This window comes from Anser anser (genome assembly GCF_964211835.1).
Source record: "Anser anser genome assembly, chromosome: 9".
Lineage (NCBI taxonomy): Eukaryota > Metazoa > Chordata > Aves > Anseriformes > Anatidae > Anser > Anser anser.
The window spans coordinates 15,404,181-15,424,070 of record NC_139729.1 but is presented as its reverse complement, the minus strand read 5'-3'; the positions used below and the strand labels follow the sequence as shown (position 1 = coordinate 15,424,070).

General features: G+C 39.7%; 1 protein-coding gene across 21 annotated transcripts in view; it reads left to right on the top strand.

Annotated features, from left to right (window-relative positions):
- The window catches only part of LOC310904415 (glypican-5-like), a 441,629-nt gene that overhangs the window by 191,257 nt on the left and 230,482 nt on the right, over window positions 1–19,890 (top strand). For 20 of the 21 annotated variants that reach the window (XR_014588310.1, XR_014588311.1, XR_014588312.1 and 17 more), the window contains 3 exons: window positions 4,591–4,721; window positions 9,049–9,108; window positions 10,981–11,106. Coding sequence is in view for 13 of the 21 variants with exons in the window: in XM_083849130.1 (XP_083705256.1) it covers window positions 4,591–4,721; window positions 9,049–9,108; window positions 10,981–11,106 (317 nt within the window). In the remaining 8 variants the exon portion in view is untranslated. The remainder of the gene's footprint in view (window positions 1–4,590; window positions 4,722–9,048; window positions 9,109–10,980; window positions 11,107–19,890) is intronic. The other variant, XM_083849131.1, reaches the window with a different exon arrangement.

Sequence of the window (19,890 nt, the reverse complement as noted above, 5' to 3'; positions counted from 1 at the left end):
AGCGTTGGAAATGAACGTTTCACAATAATGTGAGAGCGATATGTGGCAGCCCCTCCGATGGAGAGGGCACTGTGTTTGCATAATGAAATTTGGTCATTGGCTTGGTCAGCAGAAAATAACAAGGTTTTTGTTGGTGTCTTCTGGCATTTTGGTGATCAAGTGACAAGGGTGTGTCTGACTCAAGCAAAATGAGTTCTAATAGCAGGCATGTAAGTCTGAGAATTGAAGCCTCATTGCCCCATAACTCACCATTTCTTGCTTCCCTCACTTTGGACTTGGCAGCTGGAAGCAGCAAACCCCACTTGTAATCAGAAGCGTGGTGGTGGGGTGCGCAGTCCCGCTGCCGGCGGGGTGTGGTGTGGCAGAGTGCTCGGCCAGGCTCTGGGTTTTTGCCGGGCGGGACTGGGTTACAGCTTGGGGAAGAAAGTCTGCTGGAAAATGTGTCAGCATTTCAGTATTAACTCTAAGCTCGATCACTGGAAAATCTTGTATTTTAAAATACTAAGCTTCCCATTACAAAATCAAAGAAAATTACTCTTCTGAACTAGTGAAAAGGTCTCCTGCTTCGGGGAGATAAGATGCTCTCAGTATCTAGAAGGGCATGACATTTTTGCCTTGTTTGATTATATTAGGTATATTAAATATGACCTCAATGTTTAAGGTTGCTCAAGCTGCAAGAGTTCAAAAGATTTCAAATGAGATTTTTTTCAATTTATTTTGTTAAACCTTTGCAATAATTGTAAATAGCCATCCTTTTAAAGAACAAATATTAAGAGGTCAAATAATCCATATATACATATATGTGAGTCTGTATTCCATTACAAAGAGAGTTCACAGGAGAAGAAATGTAGCTAGTGGTTGTTGGAAAGATATTTAAGTAAAATCATTGGTGTATAAGTAAAAAAAAAAAAAAAAAAAGCTTTAAGCGTAATAAAAGTGTATATAATTGTGGAACATCAAGAATTCAGATGATGATGTATGAGGAATACTAGTTTTCAGCTGTAGGCGTTCACTGTTAGAGGGTAGACATAATTAAATATCGTCCAAGAGAACAAGACAAATGACCTTAGTGGTGTTATAGCTCATGAAGGATGATTTTCTTTCAGTAATATAAGATTGTTAGGCTTATTTTCAAGTTCAAAAATCAAAGAAGTAAATTAACTTAGTCATTCTTTATGTTGATTCTCGATTATTCTGAGATAACTAAAAGTTGAATTTAGGAAAAGAGCAGTGGGTTTTTTGTTTCTAGTCTTTTTTGTTATTAAATTTTATCATGGGTGTCTCCAGTTCTGTACAACTAATGTTGGGTATTTCTCTTACCTTTCCTAATATTAGATATTGTTTGTTTCTGTGTCAAGTTCTAATGTTCGCCAGTGTCAGTAGAGGAGTCTTAGCTTTTATTAAAAACAACAACAACTAAAGACTTTGCACTTAGTTGGAGGTAACATGGAAGTAGTAAGTAATGCATACAAGGAAATATATTTTAGAAAATCCAGTCCCAGTTTCTAGTTGCACTATTTTTCCTTTTGGTGGTGACATTGGATTCATGAGCTCTGAGTGAAACTGACGGTGTAGACATCAGGATGAGAGGAGGTCCCTCCATGTTCTTACCGTTCTGACAGGTGGGTTGTAGCAGTAGAGTCCCTGTATTCCAGTTCCAGAAAACACCATATTGTTTCTTAAATGACATTCCTTATGCTTTTTAATATACGCCACATTAACTTATTTTTCATAAGTACCTTAGCTGGAAGTTTAAGATGATTTTCTGTACAGGAGTGTGCTCTCTGTTATCAACTTCGTGACTGCCAAAGTTTAGCTAGTAAAATTTAGCCTTTTATCATATTTTACTTTGCAGAAAACTGTATGTTTCAATGAGACATTAGTCAGACCACATAAAGAAAAATACAATTAGATTTCTTTTCAACTCATCCAAAATCTGAATTCTAGCAACTGGGAGTAACTCAAGAGCCACAGGAGGGTTTGGTCTTTGCATGCAGACATCTGCTGTTCTTACCTTCATGGCTGCAAGTTTTCAAACCATCTATACAAACCAGGGTAGCAGAGGTGGGATGAAATCCCCTGTCCTTGCAGAAGCAGAGGGGAAAGAAAGAAGATCTGGTGATCACGGTAACTCGAAGAGCTTCCTATTGGGAGGGGTGGGAAGAGAAGGCTACAGAAGGGCCTCCGGCATCTCTGCTGGAACTGCAGAGGCCCCTGTGGCACCGGTGGAAGCAGCCTGAGAAGCTGGGCTTGGGCTGATCTGCCCATGGAGGCCAGGGCATCTACCTGCACACAAGGCCAAGCAGTTTAAGCTGGGGAGCATTTCCAGTGATTCTTGGCATACTGATGAGAAGAGAGGCATTGAAAAGCCTACAAGCCCCCCCCCCCCCCCCCCCCCCCCCAAAAAAAAAGTAAATAATGTGACCTGTTTCGTCGGATGGTTCATTCACCTTCTTTTTAATGGAGTAGAATTGGTTAAAATTTTCCGCTGAGAAACACTTTTTGCTCAAGCGTTGTGGTTTTGTTAGATTTGCAGGAAGCTGGAAGTATTAGCTAAAAAGAAAACCCAAAAGTTAAGGTTTGGCAATTTAAACAGTCATTTTATTTCTATGGTCTCAAAAATACAAATCAAAACAAAGTGAGTATTTTCATTTGGCTGCTTAAACTATTGATTCATAACAAAAATGATGACTCTAAACCTCTGAAATTCTCAGAGAAAAGCCCCCAAAAAATCATGGAGTATTTCATCACCCATGTGTATGAGAACTACCTTCCTTTTGCAAACTGCTCTCTTAGTTGGTTAAAGCTGTCTAATCCACAGTGACGTGTTTTGAGATATACGTAATTTGAAGATCTGAACATTAGTTACATAATGTAATCCAAGATGGATCTTGCAGAAATCTATGTTGGCAATTTGGTCTGTATGTTGTCAGAGACCTGGGAAACTTGGGGCACAGAAGAGAGAGAATCCTGTGCTGGGAATGTAGCCCAGCTGACCCCTCTCTCCAGCTCCAGAGAGTTTGAAAGGACTTATTTGTTGTATATTTTCATTTGCGGAGTGTTTTCTTTATTTCTTTCAGAAGTTTAAAAGGAATGGAAATAAAATATTTTATTTCACAAAGTTGTGTTTTAAAGCAATGTGGTGGTGTTCCCTGGTGAGACCAGAACAATATACACAGTGCTCAGTGCTGAGTGAGGGGACTGGTTCCTATTCTGACCGCAGATGGTATGTCAGTGTTAATCCAATATGCTGGCATTCAGTTGCTAGATTTGGATTCCTCACAGCATATTATACTGGACTGAGCTGTAACTTATACACCCAAGACTGATGTTAGATGTCACGCTCGTACAAATTCCCACTTGTCATATTTGATTTGTCTGTTTTGTCAGAGGAAAATATCTTTTAGATTTACATCACAGTAGATTTCCAGGAGGAGATGGGAGAGAGAAAATTGTCCTGTACTGCCACAGACACACCCATATGCAACATAGTGGTGCAAAGGGGCAGAGAGAAAATTATTTGAAGACTTTGGTGCTCTGGAATATTCAGCAGATAGGCAGCCAGGACTTGATAAGGGTTTTACAGATGTGGTGAAGTGCAGAGACAAGCAATAATTTGTCTTCCGTGGGTTATAATGGAAAACTGGAGAAGAGATACCAAATTCAGCACTGTGTGGGATGATGGATTCTGTGTGATTAAGGTTTCTAGTAGTACCATACCGTCAGTAGGATTTTCTTTGTCTTCTTTTTGTGTTTGCTTGAGGATTTAAGTGTAGGTGAAAATGTTACATACGACTTATTTGTGGATTAGACGGGAAGAGCTTTGTCTTACTATTGTCACTTAAAGCTGTTAGAGCAAATAAATGTGGCAGGATGCAGGAGCACTGCCAGACCCACAGTGCACAAAGGATAAATGCAAGCTTGCTTTCTCCTGCTCTTGTGTGAAATCCCCTGGGAGGCTCCAGGAAGGGGACAGCAAGGGCAAATGGCTGAGCAGTGTTAGTGCTGAGAACCCAGGTTCGAAGGCACTGATGGTTCCTGGGACTGAGTTTTCTTCTGATTCTGTTTCTTCAAGGGAAGTGCACTGACTTTATTGACAGTGATTTGTTCATGCTGAATTCTTCTGCTTATTGCCTTGTTCTAAGGGAACATTGTCTAGTTAAAGGCTGGAAAGCTCAGTTATTTTCTGTTTATAAGCCTGTTCAGAATCCAAATAGGACATAAGACTCTACTCTCTGTATATGGGTATGTTTCTAAATAAAAGTTGGTTTTGGCAATACTTCTGTCAATCTCTTTTATAATAGATCTATACTGAGGTGTCACCATTTAAGCCTGTTTCCAGGTGTACTATAGTCTGGTATCTAGTGGCTGTTGGCTTTCTGGTAGCAGGGCTCTGCACTGCCTCATAGTTTGGTCATTCTAATGCAGACGGCTAGTTTCTAGGTCCTGGAAGAAGAAGAATTTCCTTCTCTCTCCCAGACACCTTCTCTTGCAGTAAACACTAGCCGCAAGGAGCAAGCTGACCTTTGGGCAATTGTAAATCAGTTTCTCCATTCAAACCCAGTTTTCCTTTCCCTTCCTTTCGTACAGGTTGATAAAGTGTGTGGACAGCCCAAACAACAAGAAGGGAACCTGTCATCAGACCATATAGTGCCAGTGAAGGAAGCGACTGAAACCCAGGCACTTGTGATGGCTCACGCTAGTCTGAACAATAAAAGAAGGTAACCCTAAGCCACAGTTGAATTCAAATAAATTCTGCCTCACAGTTAGTGTTGCTGGTTCCTTGTACCAGAGTGTTTCAGTTCTGTCATCTTGTCTGTGTGCATTCCAGCTGTTGCCGTCACTGATAGTTACACTGGTATTGCATTGCAGGTCTCTCCAGGAAAAGCTTTTTACAGGCCAGACTTGATGTCATTACTCAGCACCCAGGTGTTCATTATTTCCAGAAACTTTCAATGAAAATGATGAAAGCTTTTCTATAGTAAGGTCTGAGTAATTTCTACAGTTGAGTCTGAATTACTTAAAATACAACTGCTCCTAAGGAGTTGGGCTTATCTGGGTCAGAAATGAGAAGGAGAAAGGGGTGAAAAGGAAAGATCGATTAACGTGACACAAAGTCCCTGATTTCACAGGGTTGGGGAGGAAGTTACAGGTTCTTCCTTCTCACTGATATAGGCAGTGAGATCCCTTGTGTGCCTCTTGGACTGGCTTTCTGTAAATTTGAAGTGGGGAGGGAAGGATGTCTTTGCAATGCTGCTGTTGGTACATGAGTAGATGTCAGAGCTGACTGACTATAAAATCACCATGACATATTTTTGGCTAACATGCTGTTATCAGTAACACCAGTGTAAATCTGGAACAACTTCAGTAAAGTGAGTGAAATCATGCTGGGCATATGCGTCTAGCTAAGAACGGTGTCTCATCTTCCCAGGGAGCCTATGTGTGTCCCTGTATGTTGATAACTGACATTAAAATTTACGTAGTCTGGGTTCTGGTGCCCAAGTTATGAAGATGAGGTTTTTATCCATTGCTATTTTGTCATCTGAGCTTACATGAACAAAGAACTATTTTAATTAAGTGACAGCAAGAAGTTAATTTTTTTGAGTGATAGCAGTATTTTTATCCTTTTGTAATTTAAAACATAACTTTTTGTGCTGGTGCTTGGAAATAATAATTTTTAACCATGCAAATTGAATATCAAAGTACAGGGCATTAAGAAAATCAATAAATTCAGCAGTAATAGTCCAAAGAATAATTATAGTATAATTAACAAAATATGCTTTTAAAAATACAGAGTTTTAGCCTGTCTTGTGTATAATGCACTGACTTCGCTGGGACTTACATCCTGGCAACCAAAAAGGCAGAATTAGCAGTCTGTTAGCTGGGAGATAGGAATTGGTGTCTTCGGTGGCATGACAGCAGTTCTTTCTCACCTGAAGATCTGCTCCCTTCCCAACCATCTAGAATTATTTAGATGTTGGCCTTTTAAAATGTAAGACCTGTAGTTGGAAAAAAATACATGCTAAACCTAATTTGTTATAGACTTTCTCAAAATTGTGCACTAAAAATTAAATTATCCAAAACATCTAAAATAAGGCCACCCTTACAGAATTAGGATAAAGTGTTGCTAAAATATAACATTGATAAGTCTTGTGGAGAGCCCATGCACCAGAAGTTAATGATGGAGCCATAATTAGTACGAAGTGAAGAATATTTTCCATAACTCGCTATAAAACACGTCACAAAGCTTGTACTTTGCTTCTGTGATTGTGAAGCAGTAAATAGAATGAAATACACAGTGACTGGCTGCTGTTGTTTGCCATTTATCATTTAATCACACATATCAATAAAAAGTAATTTTAGGTAATAAAATTTTATAATAAAGGGTAAACTCATCACTGCAGCAGGTTGTACAAAAGGTACTTAGTGACAGATAACTGCTGCAGGGGGATCTAGGTTATGAGAGTAATTACATGAATGTTTTTTGGTGCTGTTCCTTCTGGCAATCTGAAAAATAAGGAGCAATTATGTCAGCTGTCAGTTTAGGTCCTAGGTCACACTGGGAATTGGCCCGATTGAGTCCCAGTCTGCTGGTCTGTGTCACAGATAGTCCCTCCAAATGATCCTTAATTCAGGCAGGATATGGAACATGACTCCTGCCTTGCAGAATAGGGAAGGAAAAGGAATGAGCAAGCACTCTTCAAGTACGTAAAAAAGCTGTGGCTCATTCTCTTAATGCACCAGAATGTTTTCAAACTCAAGAGAACCAGTCAGGTTAGCAGCAGGGCTGTGGGAGAAATCACAACAAAGTTGACTCTCATCTGTGCTGTAGTACCTACTTAAAGATGCCCTTAAAATCCTGGTGATGTTCACACCTCTGTACGTATATTTGTTCCAAAGGTACTGCATCTTTGCAAAGCTGGTTACAGAATCTAGCTCCTTTTCCAAAGAGAATGAGAACCTCTGCTTTCACCTGTTCAGTAGAGGCAAAGCTGCTCATGCATTTGAAAACCAGGATGCATGGTCCTGCGTGCTCCCTGAATTCATGTAGCAACTGGATCCTCTTTTGGGGTAGTTGAACCCTGTTCTGCTTCTGTTAGCGTCATGGGTTCCTGTGAGATTTCTCGTCTTTATTTCCACCCCCATTCCATTCCTGCCTGTTTGCTTTTTGCTATGCAGCACCAAGTGTCAGGAAGAAAATAATGTAAGAAGCTGAAACCTGAATAATTGTTGCATGATCTTCTAGCAAACCTGTTCTTCTAATTAAGCTGAGAAGTATAGATTTAGAACATTTATTTTTTTGCATTATGCAGTAATATTTGGGGATTAACTGAAACTGGCAGAATTGGTGCTGCAGTAATTTTTAATGTGGAGGTTACTATAACATATAGTAGAGATGACAAGAAAATTGAAACCATATGATGGTCCAGGGAATCTACATGGCATGTACAGAATCTAGATCAGTAAATTGGAATGTTATTGCTGAGTTCAGCACAAAGTACTATTCTGGTCAGGGTTCAGACTCCTGGCAAAGTTGGATACCTGTCTTCTAGTATGGCTGCTGCATGTAATATTTCCAACCGCTAAACACAGACCGGATAGATCTGTCTATAGAATTATATTATGTTTAAGAAAAATACAACACGGTATTAGGTCCCTAATTGAAGGAGGCAGGCTTTGAAATGATTTTTTGTGGGGGGATTTCTTTGTTACTCTGTGGGCTTGAAGATGTCTTATACATCTTAAAATAAACACTTTTGAGTTTCCTTGAGAATGTTTGAAGTCAAGGTCATCTATTTTATTTAAAATTAACTATCGGTTCAAACTTCACATGATTGCACATGATTTTTTTGAAATATAAATATTAAAGTGCTAGTACAAAACAGATATTAACGCCAGATGCAAAGAAATTACTGTGGTGAAGAATGAAATGTTTCTGGCTGGCCAAAGCAGACGTTTCAGCTGGTCCAAATTTGCCCTGATAAAACTTTGATTTAATTTTTTCACGGGCTCTGTTGGAACAACTGCTTCAGTGGTGGCAGGTGACAGTTGCCTGATGCTTACTGCAGGTCATCCCTTTCCTGTGGTCATCCCTGGCCTTCAGCTCCCAGAAAACTGGATGGAAATGCTGCCAGGAGGGTAGAAGGGTGCCCTGACAGCTGCCAAAGGAGATGCTTTCTGTCCAGTAAGACTTCCTAGCTGGACTGGCAACTGTTGTTAAACCTGTTTGTAGGCATGTATTACTCCAGGTTTTGCCATTGCTTTATACATCAGAGTACTGGTTTAAGAAAGAACAGTGTGTGTTACTAAATCAGTAGATGGAAAACTGTATCAGGCTGTTAATGTTAAAGACAGTGTTAATCAAGGGACCTCAGGATATCAGTGCCACAAAATGGATTTGCACTGAGTAACTGCCAGTTTTTTTTTCCACGGTTTTTCCTCAGATACAACCTTACAGCCTATCTGTCCTGCTTTGTAAACAGCTTTTTTTTTTCTTTCATTGGTGCAGTCTGTCCAGAACTAAACAGCGAAAGATATCTGTATACGCGTTATTTATTAACAGAGAGCAAATTGCTCATTGCACAAGAAAACAAATGCTACTCATTTGTATCCTCCTTCCCATGGTGCTCATTCTAAACTGTTTCTCATTGTTTTCTTGTATAGCCTCATATATTTGCAGTTCTTCCATTTGGTATCAGTTATGGTTAATTTGAGTCCCACTGAATTTATTTTCAGCTTTTGGCTGTGTGCTGCATTTGTAATTGTGCTCCTAGTTGAAAAAAAGAGAAACAAAATCTCCATTGTATTGTTTCAGTATTGCTTTGACATTTTTAATTGTGTCTATGCTTTTGGAAAATCTCGTGACAATTTTCCTCCTTATTTGTTTTCTTATATTATCCTATGCATGTGCCTGATGACCTTTCTTTCAAATAATTTTTACTTTTCTCTTTTGTTTCTCATTTCTTTCCCTCATTTGCCTGAACTCCTGCTTCTCCCCTACTCCCCAACCTCTCCTGACTGATGCTTATTCTCCCCGGCCTATTCCAGTTCTCTGCCTCTGAAAGCTTCAAAGAATGACAAATCAAGAAGTTTGAAAAAAATCTCTCGGTAAGAATGAAACCAAGGTGACATACTTTGTTGTCTTTATGCTTTGCTCATCTCCATTGTAAGCTGCTGTTTCAGCTCTAATCTAGGAATTGGTGTACTTATGATTGCAGCTTTTATACAATGGGGCACAGGGAAACCGTACATTCTCTACCTAGTGTGTTTAGTTTTATACTGATGAAAAGTAAATAATTTCACTGGTTAAGATTAAGAGTTGGACACACAACTCTGCATTTGCTGAGATGCTGCTTTGAAATGTCAGAGCCCCACTGCTGAAAATGCAAATGAATTTAAGCCTCTTGGGGTGAGCTGAGTAAGACAAGCTTTAGACTCTCTCAAAAGGGTGATCTGTACCTCCTTCAAAGAAAACCGCATTCTAGAGAATAAATTTGTATTAATCTATCTTTGTAAAAATCAGTGCTCTCAGGAGGATTCTGTCAGGTAGGTGGCCTTCTGTCCAGGCTTAGCCTTACTGCGTAAATGCACTGAGCACACATCTTTAAGTGAGTGGTCAAGAGTTAGAAATACTGACTTTTTTCCTCGTAAACCCCCTAATTCCGGCTTTATTTTTCTTAAAATGATAGCTTTCCTGCATTGTTAGGGTAAGCTTGTTCCTTAGGACTATGGGATGGCTAATTTATCTAAAGGAGGATTTCACTGCATGTCAGACAAATGGGATGGCTAAAAGCTCAGTGAAAGTGAAGAGATGGTTGTGGGGAAAGCTGACCACTGACTAAGCCTGGTAGGGGTAGATACCTGTCAGTGGACCTGAAAGGTGCTTGTTTAAAGCAAATGTTGCTCCCAAAAGAGTATTAAGTCCTGACTGTTCAGATGCCATTCTCCAGCCCTATCCCCAGGGTCCTCTTCCGTGTAGTGCTGTCTTAGAGCCTGCCAGGCAGAAGCATAATAAACCAGAATGAGTCCTCTGGCCTTCCAAAAGGAGCTATTGATGGGTTTCTGAGACAGGTAGCTCCATGATAGTTCTAGTTCAGTTTTTCTGTCCTCATTATCAGTATCTTTAGCCATCTTATACCAAATAGGAGCTTTTAAAACTGTGAATGTAGGGTAGTACTCTCAATGTGTGGTGAATTAACTCTTGTTTTGTTACAGTTTATTTTTATGGCTGCCTCAGCCAGATACATATTATGGGCATAACCAGATTATAGAGGCAGCAGTTTGCCCTCAAGACGTTTTTCCATACACACATCATTGGAAACGGTCTGTTTGTGCTAGCCAGGAATTTTGGTTATTCTCCAAAGTGCAGGCAGCCTCCTCTTATTGGCATGGTGCCAGATTTAACAGAAAAGAAACTTCTTTCCAATATGAACATGACATGGATAGTGATGATGGGGAGAAAATGGCCCTAGTACATCCCAAGGAGATGGCTTTCTATACTGTTGTTGCAAGTGGGGGGTACATGGCATATTACAGGTTTTGTCACAGGATGTTAGCTTCAGAAAACCTTTTCCACCCAGGAGGATATTGACAGTGTTCTTTATTCATCTCTCGTGCAGGGAAGGGAGAAATTCCAGTAACAGGGAAGAAAAAACACTCCTTTTAGTGATGTTGTTTTCTCATTTTTTTTTGTTTTTAATCTCTTTATCTTGAAACTGTGGAAATGGATTTCTTTCAAATTTTGAGGTATTAACATAATTGGTTAAAGCCTACCTTTGTATGAAATTGTGTATTAACAGCCAACTAAAGCTGGATTATGCTTAGGAGTAGAAATACACTAGAAATAAAAAATAATTAGGTTTGTTGACTTTTAATTTCTTGGTGGGTTCTAAACTTTTAATCTTGCGGACGGCTAAATTGACAGGGGGCTTAAATCATGTGTATGGTTTTGTTGTTAAATACGTTCTTCCTATGTTGCAGAGAATTCATCAATTACATGAAGCGATCCCGAACTTTTTATGCCTCTATAGCGGAAAGGCTGTGTGAGGGAGACTTGGTGATGAAAGACAGCTCAACTTGCTGGAATGGAGAAGATGTTGTAGAAAGGTAAGGTTATGTGTAAAAGCTTTCCCTAATGGTGAAAAAGGTGACTTCGTATCCCCTAATGGTTAAGAAGCATTCTGAGACGTTACTGTCATCATTAAGTTTCTCCTTCATAGTGAAGCTTAATTGAGCAAGGATTTTGCTAACCTATGTGGTTGTTAATGCTGAGTTTTAGGTATCTGTATTAAATGTAGTGGAACACTTTCTTGAAGGGCTCCTTTTGAAGGGTTCTTTTTCTATATAGGGAGAGCTCTTTATCTATAGAGACATCCTACCCTCTAAAGCTGAGTTAGCGAGGAGTACCTCAGTAACTGACTGGAAGTTCCTTCAGGTCTGGTGTTTATACCATCATTAGTATGGAGCTAAACGTTGTGTTTGGCCATAAAAAATACACAGCTTTTACTGCAAAGGTCTCATAAAAATACAGTGGTCACACGATGATATGTTAAAGGATTTCCTTGCCATTTCCTTTGAATGTTTCTGACACAGCACTTCGAATAACAACTGATTTTGGAATTGCCAAGAGTCCTTACCATGGCATGTTCTGTGGGAGTTCCAATAAAATAACAATTAATGAATACACTGTTCTGTGTTGATAGATCAGCTAGAAGCACTGTGGTGTGAAAGCATTGTCCTAGTTTGTCACCTACATTTTCTCCTCTGTATGTTATTACAATCTTTCCTACCACCTTTTGGAATCCAAACTGGAAAGTACACTTGCACCCTTCATGAACTAAACTTTTTACTGTCATTTCTCTTACTCGGCATAACATGAGGCAACATTGCCCCCAGGAGAAAAAGAAGCATTCAGAATGTAACTGTACCCGTTACTATCACTGTCAACGTATATGTCAGTTTTTGTAGTGAGAGTTGGTTGGAAGTGTGCCACTGAATGTTTTCCAAAAATGACATTTTGTTAAAAGAGACATTCCATGAGATTGTGTTGGCTTTCATGATGTTTCCTTTTGAAGTGTATTCTGTGTCCTTAACAGTTTTAGAAGATAAAGTTCTAGTGTTCTGTTTTCTTGCTTTAAAACAATTTTCATTACTGAAAATTGCTTTGTAGAAGTTGTGAAGTAATTTCAATGTGGAACAGAGATGTTACAATTATCGGCTGTCCTATTAAAGGGAGTTCTGACTCCCACACAGCTCTGCTTAGATTTTTCTTATGTAAATAACTTCAGCTTAATTATGTCTAAGATACTCAGAGATAAATACATGTCTAATGCATTCAAAGATAACTTTAATGTTTCAGTGCGTATTGGCATTACTAATCAATTGTAGCAGCACATATTTGGACGTTTTGGCAGTAGTGCAATATTCTAAATATTAATATGCAGCCATTGTAATACTGATTGAAGTTTTTACTGTAAGAGTAACAGAGAGGAAATGGGGAGAACAGCAATATTTTTAATAAGTATTTGCATTTCAGAATCCCTTTTGCTGGTACCAAGTTGCTGGATACACAGCTAACTTCTAGAACAAACAGTTTTCTTGTGGAGGGAAAAAAAAGAGCAAAAACAAGAAAAACGTTTTCTATAGCAGCTATCTGAAAAAAAATTAAATCAAAATTTAGGCTTAATTTTAGTCTGCTTTTTAAAAATACATTAAAAAATTGCTGCCTAAATTGCTGGTACATGTGTTTTAGAAGGACATGAAAGGGAAAGTTATTGTTTGTTTGTTTCTTTGCTAATCTGTAACTTTCCAAGAGCTGGGGACATGCAGAAAAGTTTCTGGCCTGAAATGGGTAGCAAGGTGGGAAAAAGCAGGGAAGAGACTAATGACCCCTGTTATTTTGAATTAAAAAACAAACAGCAAAAGAAAACCAAAACCAACCTCTCAACCCTGAAGTAGATGTTTGTATTTACATATTCCATAGGCAGATTAGGGGGGAAAAAAGTTTAAATTTGTATGTTGAACCAGACTGCAACATGTATATATTTATTAGTTATGTAACAGTATCGGTCATGCTAGGAGACTCTCTGGACAGCCTGCACCGCCAGCCGTGCTATACAGCAGCACAAGCACGGCACCTGCTAGCTGGCAAATTTTACTCCTGTCATCATCTGTTTGACAGCCTGGACATGTCACGAGTTTTGCCCGTACAAGAAGTAAATCTCCCCTGGTGATGCCTGAAGATGCATTTCTCTCTGCTCTTTCTCCTTTCCCAGGAGACTAGGAGATTGAGTATCAGCAGTAGTAAATAGTACTGAACTCAAAATAGAGCCTTATTCTTAACTCTGTATCAGAAAATAGATCTCTTCCAGTTAATCTGGCGCATCTCACATGAACCAGTCAGGGTGACTCGGGATGTGAAAATGGCAAAAAGCACAGTTCCTCTTTCCTTACTGCTTTCTTTCATTTCATAATACTGTCTGAAAGCTGAGTGATATTTATGCTGCTCACTAATTGGCTTTCAGGCTCTTCAGGAAAAATAAATTCAACCTTTAAAAACAATTTGACACATGCATGCCATCTGTAACAATATGAAAATTCCGCTCAGAAATGGGGATCATACATGCAATGAGTAAAGAGGGTACTTGAGGTCTATCAGAGGTGGCTCTCACTGCTCCAGGCATGCAGTTTGTGTGCCGTTCTTCTGTCTCCTGGGCTCCAAGGGACGTAGCCCAATGGTAAAGGTACAGAGGGAGCACTGAGGACAATGAAGGCATGAATTCCTGTATGAGTAATTGTAGATGCTTTAACCTGATGCAGAAGGTGCAATAGGGGGAATATGACAGGGAGTTCAGCTCATAGAAGAGCAAGCCGTAAAATGACCAAGTATATACGAGGCAACCAGGTGCCATGTCCAAGCTTCTTTGTCTAGGAGCAAAATTTTAGACAAAATATTTTCTCTGGTGACCTTTAGGCAGCTGCTCCCACAGACTTCTTTTCTGTAGCAGCTGAACTGCAAGAACCTGCCTCTCCCCAGGAATATCTCTTCAGCTAAGTTAAGTGCTGGCATTGAATCCCTGTCTGTGTTCTCTCTGGATGTGATAGTTAAACTGGATTTGCTGATCTCAGCCTCACAAATGGCAGACTAGCGCAGACAGTACCCAAGGACTTTCCTTAAACCTGATCTTGAGATATTCTGTTGTCAGATTTACATCTGTGCACAAAACGTGGGTCCCCCGTCAGAATCCCTTTTTGTGAAGTCTGGGCTGCCATAGAGGAGCTTTAACAGAGACTGTTCTTTCTCTGCTACTAGTGAAGGGAAAGGAGATGTGGCCTTGCTGGCACGCTTTTGGGGTGTGCTTATGAGTAACAGATGAGTAATCCTGATATGGAAATAGTGCTTTAGGAGAACAGTGGGTTGTGAGTACTATATTAAAGTTAGATTGTCATTCGCTATTTCCATCTGTCTGTCTACCTACTTATCTTTCAAAGCTTCTATTTCAAGAGAGATGAATAATAAACAGATAAGCAGTGATCTGTTCACAGAAGAAATAAAACATAGTGAGTGTAGCTGGTGTTCATTATACCCTGCCCTAGACACTGCATGCTCTCTCCTGCTCCTTGCCCATGGCTCTGCTTTCACTCTCAGAAAGAGGCTCATTGCAATCTGAAAGCTATCAAGTGCAGTGCATTTCGTTCATGCTTCAAGGCTGGAGTGTGAAAATTGCCTGGGGGCATGTTCAGCAGCCACAGCACTTGCCTTTTAGATGTCAGCAACAGCGTCACCCTTATTTGTCAGCTGGGCTTAATGTGTGGGATCGTGAAGCAAAGGCAATGTCATGGCATTGCTCTGCATCCTCTGAGCTCTGCTGGAAGGTGCCTTCTCAAGGCAGTCCCCAAAGACATGTTCCACGGTTACTGTCACATAAGTGGACACGTACCTTTAGCACGACCACTTCAAAGACACTCATGTCATGTGAACCATATGTTGGGATCTCAGGATTTTTGAAGGTCAAGAGGTCTGCTCATGACTTGTGTTAGAGTACAGCTGGCTGTGTTTGGGCACTGTCCCACAGGGTAAAAGACGCAAAAACCTTTTACTCTGCTCCTGTATAAAGTGTTGTTATTTTACAAGTTGAAATTCAGAGGTTGACAGATGCTAGTGAGAACTGCAAGATTGCTGCTACCATTTCAGATCTTTCCTTTTAAGGAACAAGTGCTTGCAATTACTTTGATATACTCTAAAATGCACATACCATCTCTATTGTGACATTCCTATAAACAGTGTCTTGAGTCTTATAGAAGGAAAAGTGAGCGGGTAAGGAAGGAGAAAATTAAGTGATTGGCTTCATCAGGTGTAGTGGATGCTTGGGATCTCTGTAATAAAGCCCCTTTCATTCAAGGGTTGAAATATGCTTTTAGACTATATGTCCAGTGCACAAAAGACACAGACGTTCAGAGAGAAAGGGATAGTGCTGATAACTTAATGACAACACCATCAGTACTCTGGAGATTTTACTTCAGGTTAGCTCTGGTGTTTCCGTGGGGAGTGAACACTACCAGCATCTTTGAAGTGTATCCTTAGTTTCATTGCAAAATAATCTGGAGTGGAGACAGTCAGAAGTTTAGCTGAAAAGTGCAAATGTAATCAATATTTAACATATTAATGTAGACCCCCCAGGTAGTCAACTGGACGACCTGCATTTGAAGTTTGGGGTCTGAAACCTTAATTGCCTCAAATAATAAGTACTTAAATGTAATGAGCATGTATATAAATAAGTTTGTTAAAAATTATGTAAGTACAGTATATTGTGAATTTATGGTGACGGTTTTGGTAGGGTGCTGTCCCTAACAGGTTGTATACTCCTTCAGAGCTGGCAGGCTCTGGGCTGGCTCACAGGCTTGCTGTTTTCCAAAGGATTAAGCAGAAATGTTCCATCCCAGTGCTGAGCCAGCCTGACCAGGCTTGATGGGTGAGCCCTAATGAGATCTCAGCTGGTATTGGCATGGCTGCAGGTGGTAACCTGAATCCAGGCTGCTTTTGCTGCTATATTTCCCATTTACAAAAAAAAAAAAAAAAAGGGGGAACAGTGTCTACCTTCAGATAAGTCTTCATGGTGAAAAAAGCAAGCTTTCAAAAGTTTGGCAGAGAATTGTTGCTCAGAAGCAGCAAAGATGAATCATGACTGTGGTGTGCAGCAGCTTTTTCTGTCCAAGTTGCATGACACTTCTAGGTCAGTGAGACATTTTATAGGTTATGACAGCATAGTAGATATGTAATTTGTTCTAGGGGTTATTGCTGCTTCATGCCTACCTGTGGAACTGGTTGGAAGTTTCTGTAACATTAATTGGTTTAAGAAAGGGATGTTACGATTTTTTAATCTTTATTTATTGTTTTGAGTGACAGGATTGCTAGTGGCTTCAAGATTTTTTTGTCTTCCAGACTCCTTTTCAAGTCACGTTATTACTTTTTGCTCACACAAATGCAAAGTAAGAGGTGGTCAATTTAACAAGGGTTTGGGCTAGTCAGTAGTGGCAGAATACTTTTAAAAACTACGGAGTTAAAAGTGTGTGAGATGAAGAGTAGATTTTATGAAGTGTTGATGGTTTTTAAATGTGTCAATAAATCTAAGAATTCTCTCATATTTGTAGCAGTCTCAAGTCAAAAACTGGTTTGAGTAGCCATAACAGGGAATTTTGAGAGAAGCAGAGAGTGTGGCTGTAGTGGTTATTGTGGCATACTGATCCATACTGCTTTTGTGAAATGACTTCAGTAAGGTCATGAAGAAATATTAGATTGTGTCAAGAAGAAGTGAACGTTCCTGGATTTTTTTTTGGCTTTCCACAGTCATCAAAATATTCCCAAATGGAATGCTGCCATAAATCCTGATGGTTATTCAGTGTCTCATGTTCTGACCAGTTCTTCCAAAATATTTTGGAACTAATCTTTCTGGTTCTAAATCTGATATCTTGGGATATTCTTCCCTTGGGGGGGGGGGAAGTCTGTATTCCTGTAAGAACAGAATTGGGTATGCCTTAAAGAGTCAAACTTTGCTTCAGACCAGAATATCATTTACAGTAATTGCATTTTAAATAAGAGTTCCCTGTTAAGTTTTCACTGTTAGTGAACTTTAAGGCTGTTTCTAATGTTTTCTGTACATTAAAGAAAGAGTTAAAAAAAAAGTGGTAATTTTTGTTTATATTCTAAATGAGAGGACAAATAAACCTCAAAAGCTTACTCCTCTTCCAGGTTTTTGCATCTACGTATTTGAAACAACTACATTTGGAACAGAGCCATCATTTCTGTGGCTAGAAATGTGTGCTTATAGTACAACATTTAATAAGTTGACGTGAGCTTGGTTTCTCATTTTTCCAAATCTGCCTTATGTTTGTAGTGCTGTGAGGAGTTAAAAGGCAATAACAATGTTCTTATCACTGAAGTCTGCAGCTTCAAAATGTAGTACTGTGAGTTATGGAGATGAGGGACTGCCTTTACAGTAACAGCTTTTCAGTTTGGAATCACTTTCTCTGGAAATTTCAGATGTAATGTTGGGGGGAGGTTGAAAATGGTTTTTTAACTGGGTTACTGAGAAGGTGGTTTTGTGACACCCAGTAGGAAACCACACTTCTCATTCCTTCTTTCCTTCTGTCTCTTTCTTGTTTTTATTGGAACTGTGCATTAAGCAAAGGGATTAGGGGACACCTCTCCACAGGCTTGAGCAGACTGTGTCATGGGTTGGTACGTTCTCGGAGCCTGTGCAAACTGGCTGAGAAATGAAGTAGCAAATTACTGACTTCCTTTTCTCAAAGTGTTTTACTTTAGAGACTTTCAATTTTTATGAGTTTAGCACTTTCTGTCCCTCTTCTTATTTCCTTAGGCTCTAGCAAGCAGCCATCTGGGTATGGAAAACAGAGATAATCATTTAGCCTTAGCACACTTAAAAAGGGTTCAGCTTCTGTTATTCTTGTGCCATCAGAGTAAACAGTTTGTCATTACTGTAAGTTGCAAAACCCTGTATCTTTATGCAGTGTTCTGCGATTTTTAGGTTATTTTCCAAGACTTGTCATTCTGGTGTCTTTTTTTTTTCCTTGGTTTTAAAGAGTTCTGTAGAATACAGCAAATCCACTGTGTTGGAAGAGACCATTTAAGACATAAATTTGCCTGAGCTCAACCTTCAGAATGATGTAGAGCTTTGAAATGTTTTGAATGGCATGTTGTGCATCCTCCCATCAGGAGATATGAGGAGAGAGTATTACAGTTCATTTTTTGCCATGCAAGCACGTAAATATTTTAATAAAAGTGCTGATCACCTCTTGCACGGCCCCAGTCAGCCATAGGCAACAGTCGGTAGCTACCCTCATGCCCAAATTCATCATATGGCCAGGGAATCCCAGTTCGGAGAATTTCTACTTGCCAACAGCAGTTAACAAGCAAGTTGTACTAGGACAAGAATAACAACAACAGCAAAAGCCTTGAGGCTGAAGATTTAGGAAGAGGACAAGCTGCAACTGATCACAGTGCAGAACAGGAGCAGATAGAGACCTCTTTGCACAGTCTCAGACCAGAAAATACAATGTTTGCCAAGTTGCATTTCATATTCTTTTAATGACCGATGAAATACAGGCAGTTTGTCCCAGCCAGGTTATGGTGAATACTTGGAAGAACTGAGGAAACCAGAGATGAAGATAGCTCAATCTTTTTGCTATTCAGGTCAAATTTAGGTCTAATGTTAGCCAGCTGTCTACATGACTAAAGCATTTTGGTGAAATGAATTTGAATTTGACCCATGTTCTTTTAATGCCTGTCTTGTCAAAAGAAATAGCAGCTGTTCTGAGAATATGTGTGCAATTTGTATGCTTTTAAAGACTCTGTTTAGATGTACAGGTGTGTGATGTATTTAAGGATAGAATGTGATAATTTGATATTGGTAAAGCTTGTCCTTCAGAGTGAGGAAGCAAAAATCTGAACTCTGGCTAGTTGTATGAAAACACTCACTTTCTCTGGGCCACTTGAAGGGATCTTGCATTCTGTTACCCAAATTATTCTCTTCGCTGCTCGTGAAGGCGAATCAATTAAAAAGCAACAAAGGACAACACTGGGCCCTGTTCTCCCCAGTTCACTTTTTATAAATGGAAAAATAAATCCTGCAGTTTTGGTCGCTGAAAATTGGACATCCTGCAGAAGTAAAGGCAGAAGGATTTCATCTATAAACTGTTCACGTTTCTGTTATAAACATACATACTTTATCTACTCTACAAAATATATCCATATGAACTTTTATCCATTAATCTGAGTATCTGACTTGGATGCAGAAACTGACTCTGTATGCCATGCAGTGGTAGACTGCAAGGATACAAAACGAGGAGGTAGGAAGAGCTGTAAGGAAGTCATTCAAATAGCGTAGGTAGGGGTACGTGGAGGTCAGGTGTGTGTAAGAAAAGGTGAGGTAACGGAGTAGTGTTTAATCCAGAGATGCTGGAAAGAAAACAGCTAAGGGGGTGCCGAGCTGGCTGGAGTAATCCTCACAGAGAAGTCCTGTTTTAGAGCTTCCACCATCAGGCAGCAAAGGCCAGTCTGTCAGCTGTGACTCAAGGCGAAGGTACCAAGGCTTCATTTGCTTCTGTGGAACTCCTCTGGGTACATGCCCTATTGCTGAGAAGAGAGCTGCTACAGTCTGGGATCACTTAGAAAAGATGGAAAATCCAGCACATTTTATATGCTGATTCTATCCTCCTTGGCTTTATATTTGGGAACGTTTTGCAAATTACAGTACGGTCCTGTTAATTACAAATGTCATTAGAACTGTAAATTCATTCAGCTGGGAAGGGAGCTCAGGAGGTATCTGGTCCAACCTCCTGTTCAAAGCAGGAGCATCTGTGATATCAGACCAG